The sequence below is a fragment of the Ammodytes marinus genome (genome assembly GCF_949987685.1).
Source record: "Ammodytes marinus genome assembly, chromosome: 22".
Taxonomy (NCBI): Eukaryota; Metazoa; Chordata; class Actinopteri; order Uranoscopiformes; family Ammodytidae; genus Ammodytes; species Ammodytes marinus.
The window spans coordinates 5,134,540-5,148,576 of record NC_137226.1 but is presented as its reverse complement, the minus strand read 5'-3'; the positions used below and the strand labels follow the sequence as shown (position 1 = coordinate 5,148,576).

The following is a 14,037-nucleotide window of genomic DNA, read 5'->3' as shown; positions in this document are numbered from 1 at the left end:
TACAAAAGCCATTCCCCCATTTTGACATTGAAAGCTGACCTCTTTGTAAAGACCTGGTTATCTGATATCACAATGTCCTCCCTCGTCACTCATCAGCACAGAAAGAGTGCCCTCAAAACTCCCCCGATCATTCACTCTGTCCACTGTGAGTCTGTTATTGCTGGGAGAGGATCAGTGGGGAATCCAATTACTCAAGTGGGCCAGTATAAGTCCAGGAGGAGGATCACAGAGCAGAAAAGGTCAATTCTTTTGCTCAACAGGCAGGGTAACCAGACGAGTGTCCCAGTGTGTGACGTGACGGCAGGTTTGGAAATGTTGATGTGGCCAACTTTAATGTGTCAGTGTCACCGTGGGTCTGCCCAGTGTCTACAGGCAGGACACACACACACACACACACACACACACACATGGCTAGGGACAGACAATATGGCAGCTGTAGCTAGCTAGTCATTTAATCAGTGACGTCTGGGGAGGGACGGGCCTGTTTCAGTCTGCTCACTCTGCAAGGGAGGAGGGAGGATTTTAGTAATGAACGCATGAGGGGAACAATGATAGCATTGATAGCATACAAAATATCCTGATCAAAATTTAGAAAAAAGGTGCTATGAGGAACTTTTAAATATTTCTGAAACGTTTGCTTTTTTCCTCTGATGATCATACATGACATGTAACATTAAACAAGACCATCAGTGCAGAGAATGCTATTTTTATATAGTCTTTGTTAATGCCTTTGTCATGGGTACATTCAACCAGGAACTACAGCTGGCCTAGTAAAACACTATGGATTTTGTACAAAGGGGACGCAAGAATGAACTCAAACTGAAGGTTCCTCGTAGCAACTTTAACAGGTCTGGACACTAAAATCTAACCATTACTAAAGAGGTGATTTAGCTCTATGTAGTAAATATTTATTCAAGGACTAAAAAAACTTTTTTTAATTGATTTTGACCTGCTGATGGACTCTCAGTCAGCAGGTTTTATTGCACAAAAAGTACCAAACTGTTGCATCATGGGCAGGAAGGGGGTTTGCTTTCCCCTGTGAGGCAACACAATAGAAATAGTGTTTTGCAAATTAAGAACATACATAGCACTGATATTGCCTATTTATTCACATGAAGTTGAGAAGTCGATGAGAGCCTTTTTGCTGAGATTGCATTGAAGTAAAGGGCAGAATCCCAAAGCCATCAAGGGTTGGACAAGTTCCTAACGGAGAAATAAATAAACTAAATAAGGACGGATAATCAAACCCATGGCTTGAATTGTGTATGTTTCTCAGTCCAATCCAGGCCCAGTCCATATTAGGCTCAGTGAAATGGATCCAGATTTCACTCACATCTCCTTATCAAAACTAACACCTCTCCATTAGCTTGACAACTAGCACAAACAAACCTAAAAGAAATCAGTAATTATACTTCATTTATTGCAGACCAGTGGACATGTATCACCAGCCTTACATTTTCAACTCTTGCTGCCGCCACTAATTATCACTAATCACACCTATCTGTTTTACCAACACGTCTCAGATTTTGGATCACAGATTCACAGCTTTTTGTAATGTTGAGTGCAAATGTAACAGATATTTAAGCCGCGGAGAGGCTGTCGAAGGATTTGTCCTTGTTATGGCAGGGCTCTACACTTACATTTATTTTCAAGGGGGGCACCGGAAAATTAAAGGCTCAGGCACGTTGCAATAATCACATGAATGCAACTCTTTCTAACCCTTACAATCATAAAGTAGGCCTACGCATAGCCACAAAAAGACAGTAATCTAAATATTCTGGTCTGAATGTCTTACTCCAGAAGTGCAAAATCAGTAAATTGCCAGTAAGATATATGATCAAATCAAAATCAAATCAGTTTTATTTGTATAGCCCAAAATCACAAATACATTTGTCTCAGTGGGCTTTACATTTCATACAATATGATACAATATGATACAATATGACACCCTGCCCTTACACCCTTAGCTCGGCTGAGAAAAAACTCCCAGTAAAAACCCTTTACCGAGATTAAAAAAAATTGAAGAAATCTCAGGGAGAGTTGACAAAGTAAGGGATCCCTCTCCCAGGACGGACATACTGCAATAGAATACCACTCAGATATATACAGTAAGAGCATGTAAAGGTATAATATACAGTGCAAGCATACTTACAAGTAATGGCAAAAAATTACATATACATTATAAACAGCTGGAGGTTAAGTTAAGTCAATTATTATATATATTAGTCAATTTACACAAGGCACACTAAAATTCGTCTTGTCGCATATCCCATTCTCAGGTTACCACACTTCAGAGGGGGTCAGAGCGAAAGGTGTGTACACTAGAATGTAGAAAGTAGTATAAATACGAATACAGGCCAGATACATACAATGTGGACAGTAGTGCCAGTAGAAATGCACACAGGCCATTAGGTTGTGAACGTGATACAAAGTAAGACAGTGAGGAGCAAGTGTTGAGAGGATCTATTCTTAGTGCTGGCATGGCGGGGTGAATACTTTCTGCAATCAAAGCTGAGACGTGATGGCACAAGGGGTAAAGGGGGTCACCTTGAGACTACTGAGACATGCATACAGCCATGTATACAGTGGGTATTCTTTATCTGGAAAGTGAAAATGAATATACACTGTTGTAGAATACATGTTGTTATCTCAGTTTTGGTGAGAATAAGAGTTTTTTTTTGGTAATGGGACATAATGAATGATATGTCACTCCAATTCATGAGCCTACTCTCACGTCATGGGAAATCCCTGAAATAGCTTCCACTCTAGGGTGACAGATGAGAGATGTATATGGTGGCTAAACATAGTAAGATATGCAGGTCGAGGCTATAGATAGTCACCGACCGACGCAGCAATACAGAGCGGCAAGTGAGCAACTTTTTCCAATCACCACAGCCTCACTGATGTCACTAAGAACGCAGACACCGAAGCCAAATGTAGACAAGCATGTTATTAATTATTAACGCCACTATGCATGGAATTCGTATTTAAATTTTTCTGATGTCTGATTTTGTTTGAAATGAAACAATCCAGGTGGAAATTGGTGCATTCTATGTGTTGGGTTCTAACTGTCCTGCTGTGTACCTTTTAATTTATTTTTTAAGATATTTTTTGGGCATTTTTATGCTTTATTGATAGTGTAGAGACAGAGGTGAAATGGGGCAGAGAGGGGAGTGACATGCAGAGAACGACCGCGGGCTGGAATCGAACCCGGGTCTGCTGGTGGCCGAGGCTCATGGGGGAACGCCCTACCAACTGAGCTAAGGGCTTTAATTTTTAAAGGTGCACTTTCAATTTGTGTTCATTCTTGCACCCCCTTTGGACAAAAGAGGTAGAGTTTTTACTACGGCAGCTGTAGTTCCTGTGTGAGCGTACCCATGACAAAGGTATTATGAAAAACTATATAAAAAATTGCATTCTTTGCACTGATGGTCTCATTTGCTGTTATATCATTCATGATCATGAGACGAAAAATTAGACTGTTCCAGAAATATTTAAAAGTTCCTTGTGGCACCTTTAACCACGAGTGATTATCTAAGAAATCTTCATATTTTACTTATAATAATTATTTTTGTAATAATTAGTTTAGCATCTTCTATACAGAAATGCCATAATAATAGCAAAAATAAGGCCTCAAAACCAGCAGCACCTGAGTGAACATTGTTCACAGCCAAGTCTAGAGATTCACTAAAGTGAGTTTGTTCCACTTCTGAAGTGTATTCTATATTGTCTCTGCAGCATCAGCCTTCATTCTGGAGGGAAAGGCCCCAGTCGAGTCCAGCCGGGGGGATGGAGGAGAACGTGGGGAGGCCCCTGGTCCCCTCCGCTCCCTCAGCCCGGTCCCTGCTGCTGCTGCTCTGCCTCTGACCCCCACGGAGAGCAGCGCGCCCTGGCAGAGCGAGAGCCTGCTGGCAGAGTCCTGGTCCACCATGGGGGACGTAGACCCAGAAGACACCAAGAGCCTGGACAGCAACGACGGGGCGGCGCTGGCCGGAGAGGAGAACCATTCCTCTAACTCCGACATGGTTCACCTGGAGCGCGAGGAGGCCGAGATGCTGGAGGAGGCTGAGAACGAGGAGGAGAGGGCCAGGAGGACGGAGGAGGAGGAGGAGGACGACGAGGAGCTCCAGACCAGCGTGTTGAGTGTTCTGGGCGGGGAGAAGGACGAGCCGGAGAACCTCCACGCTCCAGAAACTGAGGAGCTCCTGGTGGAGGTGGAGGAGCCTCGCGTGGAGAAGAAGAAGCCAGTAGAGTTCAGGCACGTGGTTCCCCCGATGGCCCTGCCTCCTCTGCCCATTGTCAGGCTGGATCCCCCCTCCGCCACGTCCACCCCGGTCCCTTCGACCACCACCTCCGAGGCAGAGGAGGTTTATTCTACTCAGGGGCTCCACCCGCCTTCCATCCTCGCCCCGATGGCAGCAGAAGAAGAGCCTCTGGAAGAAGATCTCGAGCAGCCACTGAAATTCTCACAGATTCCCCTCTCCGAAACAACGGAGGAACATTCAGTCAAAGCCGCTCACGCAGAACCGGAAAAGTCGGAGCCCGCTGCATCTGCTCCACCAAAGACTTCCAAACCTCTGAGCTCCACTGAGCTTCTGTGTGGCAGCGCGGCTTTAGTAGCCATTGTGGGAGTAGTGGCATACGGCGCCGTGGCCTACTGCAGAAAGTAAAAAAACAACAAACCCTCAATCACCCTCTCTCATCACAGGTCTTTTGCTTTTCAATCTATTCCAAATGAAATATTCCACTTCACTCTCTGAGTTCTGGATTTTACTCTTTTATTGTATTGTAGGTATCATTTGATTTTTTTTCCCAAAATTGGTTTTGTGCTACCTCAGCTCACAGCAGAGCTTATGGCCTTGTTTTTTTCCTGGATGCAGTAGATGTCTGAGGAAACTTAGCTTGTAAAGTGTAAACCTGGAATGTAAAATCAAAAATGTATGGTACAATTTTAAAGAATCCTGAAACTTGCCATGTTTGTTTGATGTTTTCTTTGTGTGATTGTGTCTCTCAATACTTCTCCGGAAAAGGACGGAATTAGATACCAGTTCCCCTTCAGGTTACTCTAGTCCAGACTATAAACTATATCAGATTTGAATGGGAAAATTAGTCCAGCTCTGTATAGACAATGAAAATCATATCATCTATGCACAACAGTGCGTCTACTTCATGCAACTCCATGTATCTGTGCTGTGTAAGAAATGAGCAGCAGTTGCACAGTTACCTATTTTCACATTCAGCAGTTAAAAGGTAACTGATTAATTACCTTTTACTAATTTTTGTTCCTCTTCTGGTCTCTACAAACTCCTAAAGGGACTTTATTTAGCTACCAAATACACTGTGTTCGCCCAGGTAAGATGCTAACTCTGTCACTGTGCCATGCGGTTCATATTATTGATGCAGAGAGAGAGGATTTGGGTTTACAAAGAAAAAAAGAAGAAAAAAAGCCCTTGTATTGGGGGCAAGGTTTTGGAGGATATGTGACACATGTTTGTTGGTTTGTTGCTCCGTCTGCTGGTCAGCCAGGAACATGTCAGACATTTAGCAAACGAGCCATGAAACTAACATCAACCTCAGAACAACAGGATCAGGAAATACACTTCATCAAACAATTCATTCATTACAGGTGCAGACTGCAGTGTGTATAATCTATTGGTATTTTTCAGAACATAATTGGTGTGTTTTAAAAAAATCATAATCACTTGAAAAAAAAGTAGTTTTTTCTTTTATTTCCTTAGAATGAGCCTTTTATATCTACATAAGAGCGGGGCTTGCCACCATGGAGGCCGCCATTTTGCACTGCCATGATTCTATTGTAGCACATAATGGACAAACTTAACGGCCATATGCATTTTAAAGTGGGTGTGCTGGGGAAATGCACCTGTTGGAAGACGAAGAAGAAGTTCTATGGAGTAAATAACTATACACCATCACCTGATATTGTGGAAAGGCTTGAGGCAGTGGTGGATGATGCCATCTTTAGTAGCCTACCAAGATTATCGTCCATGAAAGGCACTGTAGCTTCTGTTATTATTCGAAGTGGTGGGGTTACCCAGGGAGCGTTGCATTCTAGAACTTTCACTACTAGATGCCACTAAATATTCAGATATTGCACACTGCACCTTTAATTATGAAAATGTAAGTCATCTAACACAACTATGTTTCCACTACAAAAGAATAAACTGCTTCTTGGATTGAAAATATATATCTAAAATGGTAAGAACTGTGATTTAGATGGTGAAGCACATGTTTGAACTTACTATGTGTATCACTTTGTTTTATGATGCTCTCACCCAGGAGCCAGGACACAAACATAATCTCTTAGATAATGATAATCTCTTTGTGGTCACACCAGCATTCATCTCGATAGCCTCATCACACACCAGTGGCTTTGCCACTTCTTGATTTTCATCGAGTGCCAGTAAATAAAGAAGTACAATGGGGTTGACTGTGTTCGCGGTCAGCCTGCCGTTCCCACAACGGTGCCAACATACACGCAGCTATTGAATCGAGAAGGGGAAGGAAAGTGCTTCTTTGTTAGGGAAGATAAAGCTACAGCGTGTCACCTCTACCAGAAAAAATATACTTTACCAACTCCACATACAAACACGAATCTCTCTAGCTATCAACACACACACACACACACACACACACACACACACACACACACCTTAACCACACACTAAACATTGACTTACTGACAGCCTCAACATTGTAGTACACAGAAAATAGCAATCTATGTGCAAGACTGGCTACATGATATCATGATACCAAATGTTATTATTTGAAAGTATCAAATATAAAGCATAATTATGTCAAGTATATGGAGGGTCTAAAGGGCCAAAACTAAATATTTAAAAACTAAAATAATTATATTTACATGAATGAATACATTATTAAATGTTTCAATACATTAATACATATATGAGTATATCAATTGCATATCTATTTACTTTTTATTTATTAATCATTTTCGTTTCATCATTCATTTATACACTGTGTGCACAATTATTAGGCAAGTTGTATTTTTGAGGATTAATTTTATTATTGAACAACTACAGTGCTCTCGGTCAATCCAAAATGTTAATGAACCTAAACCTGAATGTTTACGAAAGTAAAAGTGAGGTTTTGTCTTTCTTATGAGAATATATATATATGTTTTGCTATTATCAGGCAACTATTAGTATGCAGAATTATTCTGCAACTAAATAAAAAAACGAAAATTTTCCCATCTCACTTGTTTATTTTCATCTGTTAAAGTGAGAATAATAAAACAACTAAAAATTTACAAATACAAATTTCCGACATGGAGTCTGTCAGTTTCTTGATCTGTTGACGATCAACTTTTTGTGCAGCAGCAACCATAGACTCCAAGACACTGTTCCGAGAGGTGTACTGATTTCCTTAACTGTAAATATCCCGTTTAAGCAGGGCCCACAGGTTCTCAATAGGGTTTAAATCAGGTGAGGAAGGGGGTCATGTCATTATTTTTTCATCCTAGAGATACTAATAGTTGCCTTTAAAGATGAGCTAGTTGGACCTTTTCGGGTTGAAGATGGCCTCAAAATCAACTCCCAAACCTACTGCCAGTTTCTTGAATATACTTTCTTCAAGCAGTGGTACAGGAAAAAGTCTGCATCTTTCAAGAAGAACATGATTTTTATGCAGGACAATGCTCCATCACATGCATCGAAGTACTCAATTTAAGGATGAAAAAATAATGACATGACCCCCTTCCTCACCTGACTTAAACCCTATTGAGAACCTGTGGGCCCTGCTTAAACGGGATATTTACAGTTAAGGAAATCAGTACACCTCTCGGAACAGTGTCTGGGAGGCTGTGGTTGCTGCTGCACAAAAAGTTGATCGTCAACAGATCAAGAAACTGACAGACTCCATGAATGGAAGGCTTGTGACAGTTATTGAAAAGAAGGGTGGCTATATTAGTCACTGTTTTTTTTTGACATGTCGGAAATTTGTATTTGTAAATTTTTAGTTGTTTTATTATTCTCACTTTAACAGATGAAAATAAACAAGTGAGATGGGAACATTTTAGTTTTTTTATTTAGTTGCATAATAATTCTGCATACTAATAGTTGCCTAATAATAGCAAAACATATATATATTCTCGTAAGAAAGACAAAACCTCACTTTTACTTTCGTAAACATTCAGGTTTAGGTTCATTAACATTTTGGATTGACCGAGAGCACTGTAGTTGTTCAATAATAAAATTAATCTTCAATAATACAACTTGCCTAATAATTGTGCACACAGTGTACTTTGATTCATCCATAGTGTAACTTGCTGCAGAGAAAACCCTACCATGAAGTAAATATATATAGAAGCATACCCGATATTGATATATTGATAATAGTCTCCTTTCGTTTGATTGGTGTTCTTCCATCATTGCTCAAAAAAAACCCACAGTTATTCAGAACACATTTGAAATAGTTTGGAATTAAATCATTTGAACTTGAGTTTAGTCGATGTCCCCACCATGTTGTATGGAAGAGGACTTTTTTTTCTTGTTGCAATGCCTTACCTATACAAAATAACATCCATTTGTAAAACCGACTTTCTACAACCTAAAAGCTAGAGAGATCATAATTATTCAAAAATACACAGCTGCTCTCTCAGCCATCAGACGAGGCCAAACTTTTGAAAGGTATACTGAGATCCTTGTTGCAAACAAATGCAGAAATAAATACTTTAGATCAAAAAAGGTTAAAGAGCTATGAATAATGATGACCAGTGTTTCTATAATTCTACACAACAAATAAAAAAGTTGCAAAATAATTTTCTTTTTAGGGGCTCAAAGTCAAAAACCAACCCTAAAGGAAGCCAATTCTAAATGTCGTGACTATCAGGACGAAATGCCGTGAGACCAGGTTGGGTTTCAGCACCAAACACACTGCACACACACAACTGTCAGGCCTCAGCTGCAGCCCGGCAGGTTGTGGTCTGTTAATTTATGGAGTCGATTTGACAGATTTCACACCCTGAATGGAAAGAGGGTGCAGGGACCAAGTTTGTGGTTCTTTGTTTTTATCAGCGTTTTGCACGGGGCAGGAAACACACACACAAACACACATCTCACACACAATAATTTGCATGCTCGCACACAATGACACTCCTTCCTCCCCCACCATGAACACACACACACACACACACACACACCCACACACCCACGCACGCACGCACGCACACACACACACACACACACACACACACACACACACATACACACACACACACACACACACACACACAAACAATTTGATATAGTTTACTGTGACAAGGTGTTTTTCTTTCTTAACTGATGCAGAACTGTTTGAGTGAGTAAAAAAATAATAAACCAAAAACAATGTCACACATCAGATGACAAGTCAGCTGAGTTCTCCTGTGATCTAACAATAATAATTGTGACATAGCTATAATCATTGAATCTCCATTTCTTTCTGGCCACGCTTTAACCGGGCCTGAAAGGGGAACTTCAGCAAGCAAGTCAGTTGATATTTAAAACTGCACGCCTCCGATAAAATGAACTTCTCAAAAAAGGCTGTGTTTATTTGAACAGGGGGGTTGGCTCTGAGGGGGAAAAAAACTGAAGCGATCACCACAATATTAACCATTAACCTTTATAATCATCCAAAGCTGTGTCTTTATGGCATTCTGGTCAATTGGAAATAGTCACAACTTTTATTTTTTACTTGACCACAGCTACACACTGAGGTCTTTACACACCTGTGGAGGGTGGAATATTGAGCTTTTTCTATGATTGACATTCTGATTGAAAAAAATAGCCAATAAAGGGATGAGATGATTGAACAGTGCAACAAGTGCAATAAAAAAAATTAAAATGTACAGATGACAAGACATTTAAAAAATTCAGCAGATGCTCTTTCAATTTTTACAGCAACTTTTAGGATGGTACAATAAACTTATTTTGAATTCCAAACAAGCAATAATAAAAAAGAATAAAAAGAAAGCAATAAAAATGAGCCCATGCACCAAAGATGTAATAAATGTGTTTGGGTGAAATTAAAAAAGCAAGAAGAGGAACAAAGTTGGTTGTTTGGGAGATCTGAGGCGATTTGTGTAGCTGTGTGAGGAACAAAAGAGCTCTTCATTGATTATTTCACCCTTTAATCATTAATTTATCACTTTTTTATTGCAATGTGACTGTTGAATTGCAGAGTCAACCATACAAGTTATTGAGGAAAATGTTTGCAATAATTACTTTTCAATCATTCCAATGAAAAATATTGATAAAAAAATTCAATCTTGAGATCATTTAGATTATTTTAGCCTTTAAATTAAAGTGGAAGCTAGTAAAGTAAAGGCTGAAATGAAATAAGACGAAAAATCCTTAGATTTATTCAAAGTAAGTGGTCATCCATTGTTTGGGTTTCCTATAATAGCCCAGCCACAGCCTTTTATCAAAAACACCTTTCATGCAAATGTTCATTGGCTCACTTAATTGGCAGAAAACAAAGGACCCTAAACCACAGTGGACATTGTTTTTCTAACTCCGTAGACTCAAATGTCCATTTACAATCGGGTGATGTATTACTGAACAGCAATGATGTATGTATGTTAGATACGTATCTCGCCTGGTATGCAAATCTTCGGGTCAGGCCTAGAACTAGTGGTATTCCGGGGTCTAGTGTGCAATAAAGAGGGTTTTTGTTGTTCTCAGATAGTGATCTTAACATGGAGAGAGTGAGAGACGGTGATGCTCCAAATGTGTATCTGATCTGTGCTTCCAAAAAAGAAGAAGTGTAAGGACTGTAATGCATCGTGACGTTACCATATTTAAATTGACCGGCCCTCTCTACCTGCCCGTGTGGTACAAAGCAGGTAGACAGGAGGTTTGCAACATATATATACCTGTCCAAATGCTGCACACCTGCACTCGGACAGCAGTGTTCAACTATTAGGACAGAAATGGCTTCGACAGAGAGCACCACTCAGACCTACAAGCTGGTGAGTTGGGAGGGTGCTACACTTATACACAGTATATACGAATGAGACTCTTTGAATTTATTTTGATGAAAAATGAATATGTAAGGTGCATTAACTGATACATTTTGTCGTGTAAATTCATTTTATCTTTACCCATGTGTGTCGATCTATTCCAGACCTCCTTGGAGAGCAGCGACATCAACCAGCACTTTCAGGATGCGATTGATGTGATTCAACAGCATTCATATTATGATTCAGGTACAGTAAATATATCTATACATTTTTTTCATTGCATGATTTTAAGCTTAAGAAACTACATTTTTTCTACCTGTCTTCTCTGATGTAAAAAAAATACATATATATTTAAATTAAATCAAAATACATTGTTATACATTGTAAATACAAAATACATTTGGGGCGACTGTGGCTCAGGTGGCCAATGATCCTAGGGTTGGCGGTTCGATCCCCGCCCGGCCACTTGAGTCATGGTCATTGTGTCCCTGGGCAAGACACTTCACCCACCTTGCCTCGTGTGAATGTGTATGACTGCTGTATGTTTGAGGTGGTGGTCGGATTATTAATTAATTAATTATTGTTAATGTTTTGCTAATGTCTTTTCAGAGTGCACATATTATGAGACTCTGGGTACACAGCAGCCGTCACTGCAGTGTCAGATCTCCTGCTGCGTGGTCACACACCAGACTGATGTACCAACTCCGGTATACGACTGGAATGACATGACTGTAAGTACAACAACAACCACAAAAATTTTGAATAAAAACACTGGGAGAAGATACAGAAAGAGGGAGAGTTTTTTTTAACTTTTTCATTTGTTTCTCTTTCAGCATCAGTCTTGGCCTCAGGTCATCCCTGAAGTCTCTTTGAGTCAATCTGTGCAAAATGAAGCGCCTCATTTCTACTCTATCTTACCACCACAGAGGAGCAGCAAAGGTAAACAGATTTGAACTGTATAATTTACATCTGCACTTTAAAAAAAAACGTGGTTAGAGCGCATACCAAATGGGCTCAGTCCTTGTCGCAGTAGTCACGGGTTCGAATCTGACCCGTGGACCTTTTACTGCATGTCTACCCCACTCTCTTTTCCCATTTCCACTCTGTAGTTTCTGACCTTAACTGTCAAATAAAGGTTGAAAAACACCCAAAAAATATCTTTAAAAAAAACAAAGAAAGTACAGTCATCACTAAAACAAGACCAATCTCCTCAGGTCGTAAGAAGCTCCGGCTCTACGAGTACCTCCACGAGGCTTTGAATGACCCCAACATGGGCGACTCCATCCAGTGGACGGACAGCGGCAGTGGCACCTTCCACTTCATCTCCAAGAACAAGGAGAAGCTGGCCGAGTGCTGGGGCAGACGCAAGGGCAACCGCAAGACCATGACCTATCAGAAGATGGCCCGAGCTCTGAGGAACTACAGCCGCACCGGTGAGATCATGAAAGTGCGTCGCAAACTCACCTACCAGTTCAACCCAGACATTCTGCACAGGCTGGGCTCCACACAGGTGTCCATGATGCACCTGCCCTGCCACGGTGCACATCAAGAGGAGGTCCACCTTCCCCGGGCCCAAGACCCGGCCGAACAACAGAGCTACCACGCTGCTGCAGTGGCGGACTGGCACAGCTGTTACAGTGGACACTACCAGCTGCAGGAAGAGTATGATCTGGCCTCCAGCTTCACCTCACACAGCATAACCAAACTCTGAAATGGAGGTTAAAGATTCACTTAAAAGTCTGAAAAAAATAGTTTATAAAGACTTCAGTTTGGCATGGGACGATAACCGGTTTCAAGGTATATGAAAAAGTCAAGGTTTCAATACCGCCATTATCTCTGTCATACCGTTCTAAGGTACTAGAACACACAGGATGTTAACATACAAGTTTATCAATGCTCAGAATATTTCTGCATCATCACCACTTTTACTAGAAATGAAATGTGAAGAAAGTGAGCATGTCTCTAAAGACGTTGTTGAGCTGCTCACTTTAAGGACTGTTTTTTATTAAATGTTGTTATTATACAAGTTTATTAATCTTTAGAATATTCTATATGTTGTTTAAAAAATAAAAATATTATGTTCAGGCAGAAGGAAAATAGTTTTTTACCCAGACATTTCAAAATAAGACATTTTAGAGCTGTAATCGCAATACCATGAACCTGTGGTATTTTTGCTTAAAGTTATCAATCTGACCGAAAGGAAAAAAATATAAGATTCTGATCAAATTATTTAGCGTTTTAACACTGCAGTCAGCAAACCTGCATTTAACTAAAGCACTCCTTAAGAGTCCAGTTAAGGCTGTCTGAAGGCTTTTCGTAGGTAACAGGTACAAAATTATTGTTTGAGTCTGTTTGCAAATGTCTATTTTAATTCCCTTTTTTTGTGGTGCAAATTAACTGTAAATGAATTGTAAATACTTTAAAACTTCAAAATATGAACAAACACATTCTGTAAGTTATCCTGGCAATGATGCTTGGCCTTTACTTAAAAACAAAGATGTAGGTCTTTGGTTAAGTCTGATGAAATGGCATCTAGAAAAAAAAAATCATATAACAAAAATAAAGATGTTATGTTTCAAAGTATGTTTTGGGCTTGTTACAAACCATCCGTAATAAGCATTATTTGTGTTGACATTTTATAATTTATTTGCTGAAAAATGTTAAAGAAAAATCATGTTTGTATGCTTATTGTATATATTGTGTGTTATTAAATGTTTGTAAATAATACAATCTTTTGAAATAAAACCAATAAATCAATATGTACAACAAACCCTCTCGCTTGGCTTTACTGACTTGTTAACAACAACTGCAGCCACTGTGCAGCACACACCACCATTATCATACAAAAAAAAACATAAAGACTGTTTTGAAAGAGTTTGGCAGTGTCCCCCGTTGTAATGAAATATTGCATGACAAAAAAAGAGAAAAAAAAATCTTAAAAATTGAGACACATCCTGTGAGGAAAAATATGGCAGCAAGTGTGTTTTTCCTGAAAAGGCAAAGAGCTTTTTTATAGATGCTGCCTCTAGGCCCAGCCAGGTCTTATCTGGTAGAGCGGG

At 39.9% G+C, this 14,037-nt stretch overlaps 2 protein-coding genes across 2 annotated transcripts; both read left to right on the top strand.

Moving 5' to 3' along the window:
• Positions 1–3,233: 3,233 nt before the first annotated feature.
• On the top strand, positions 3,234–4,943 carry LOC307268167 (uncharacterized protein). Its single transcript, XM_080050703.1, has 2 exons — positions 3,234–3,282; positions 3,739–4,943. Exon 2 carries the CDS (start codon positions 3,930–3,932, stop codon positions 4,668–4,670), a length of 741 nt encoding a protein of 246 aa, XP_079906829.1. The 5' UTR covers positions 3,234–3,282; positions 3,739–3,929; the 3' UTR covers positions 4,671–4,943.
• Positions 4,944–10,882: 5,939 nt separating this feature from the next.
• spic (Spi-C transcription factor (Spi-1/PU.1 related)) lies at positions 10,883–13,583 on the top strand. The gene is made up of 5 exons (XM_080051341.1): positions 10,883–10,987; positions 11,143–11,224; positions 11,588–11,709; positions 11,812–11,917; positions 12,193–13,583. The coding sequence occupies exons 1-5, from the start codon at positions 10,949–10,951 to the stop codon at positions 12,687–12,689; spliced, it is 846 nt and encodes a 281-aa protein (XP_079907467.1). The 5' UTR covers positions 10,883–10,948; the 3' UTR covers positions 12,690–13,583.
• Positions 13,584–14,037: the final 454 nt, after the last annotated feature.

Coding starts and splice junctions, on each gene's coding strand:
- LOC307268167 (XM_080050703.1), top strand. CDS start 3,930: ATGGGGGACGTAGACCCAGAAGACACCAAGAGCCTGGACAGCAACGAC.
- spic (XM_080051341.1), top strand. CDS start 10,949: ATGGCTTCGACAGAGAGCACCACTCAGACCTACAAGCTG. Junction 11,225..11,587: donor GCATTCATATTATGATTCAG/GTACAGTAAATA, acceptor ATGTCTTTTCAG/AGTGCACATATTATGAGACT. Junction 11,918..12,192: donor ACCACAGAGGAGCAGCAAAG/GTAAACAGATTT, acceptor CAATCTCCTCAG/GTCGTAAGAAGCTCCGGCTC.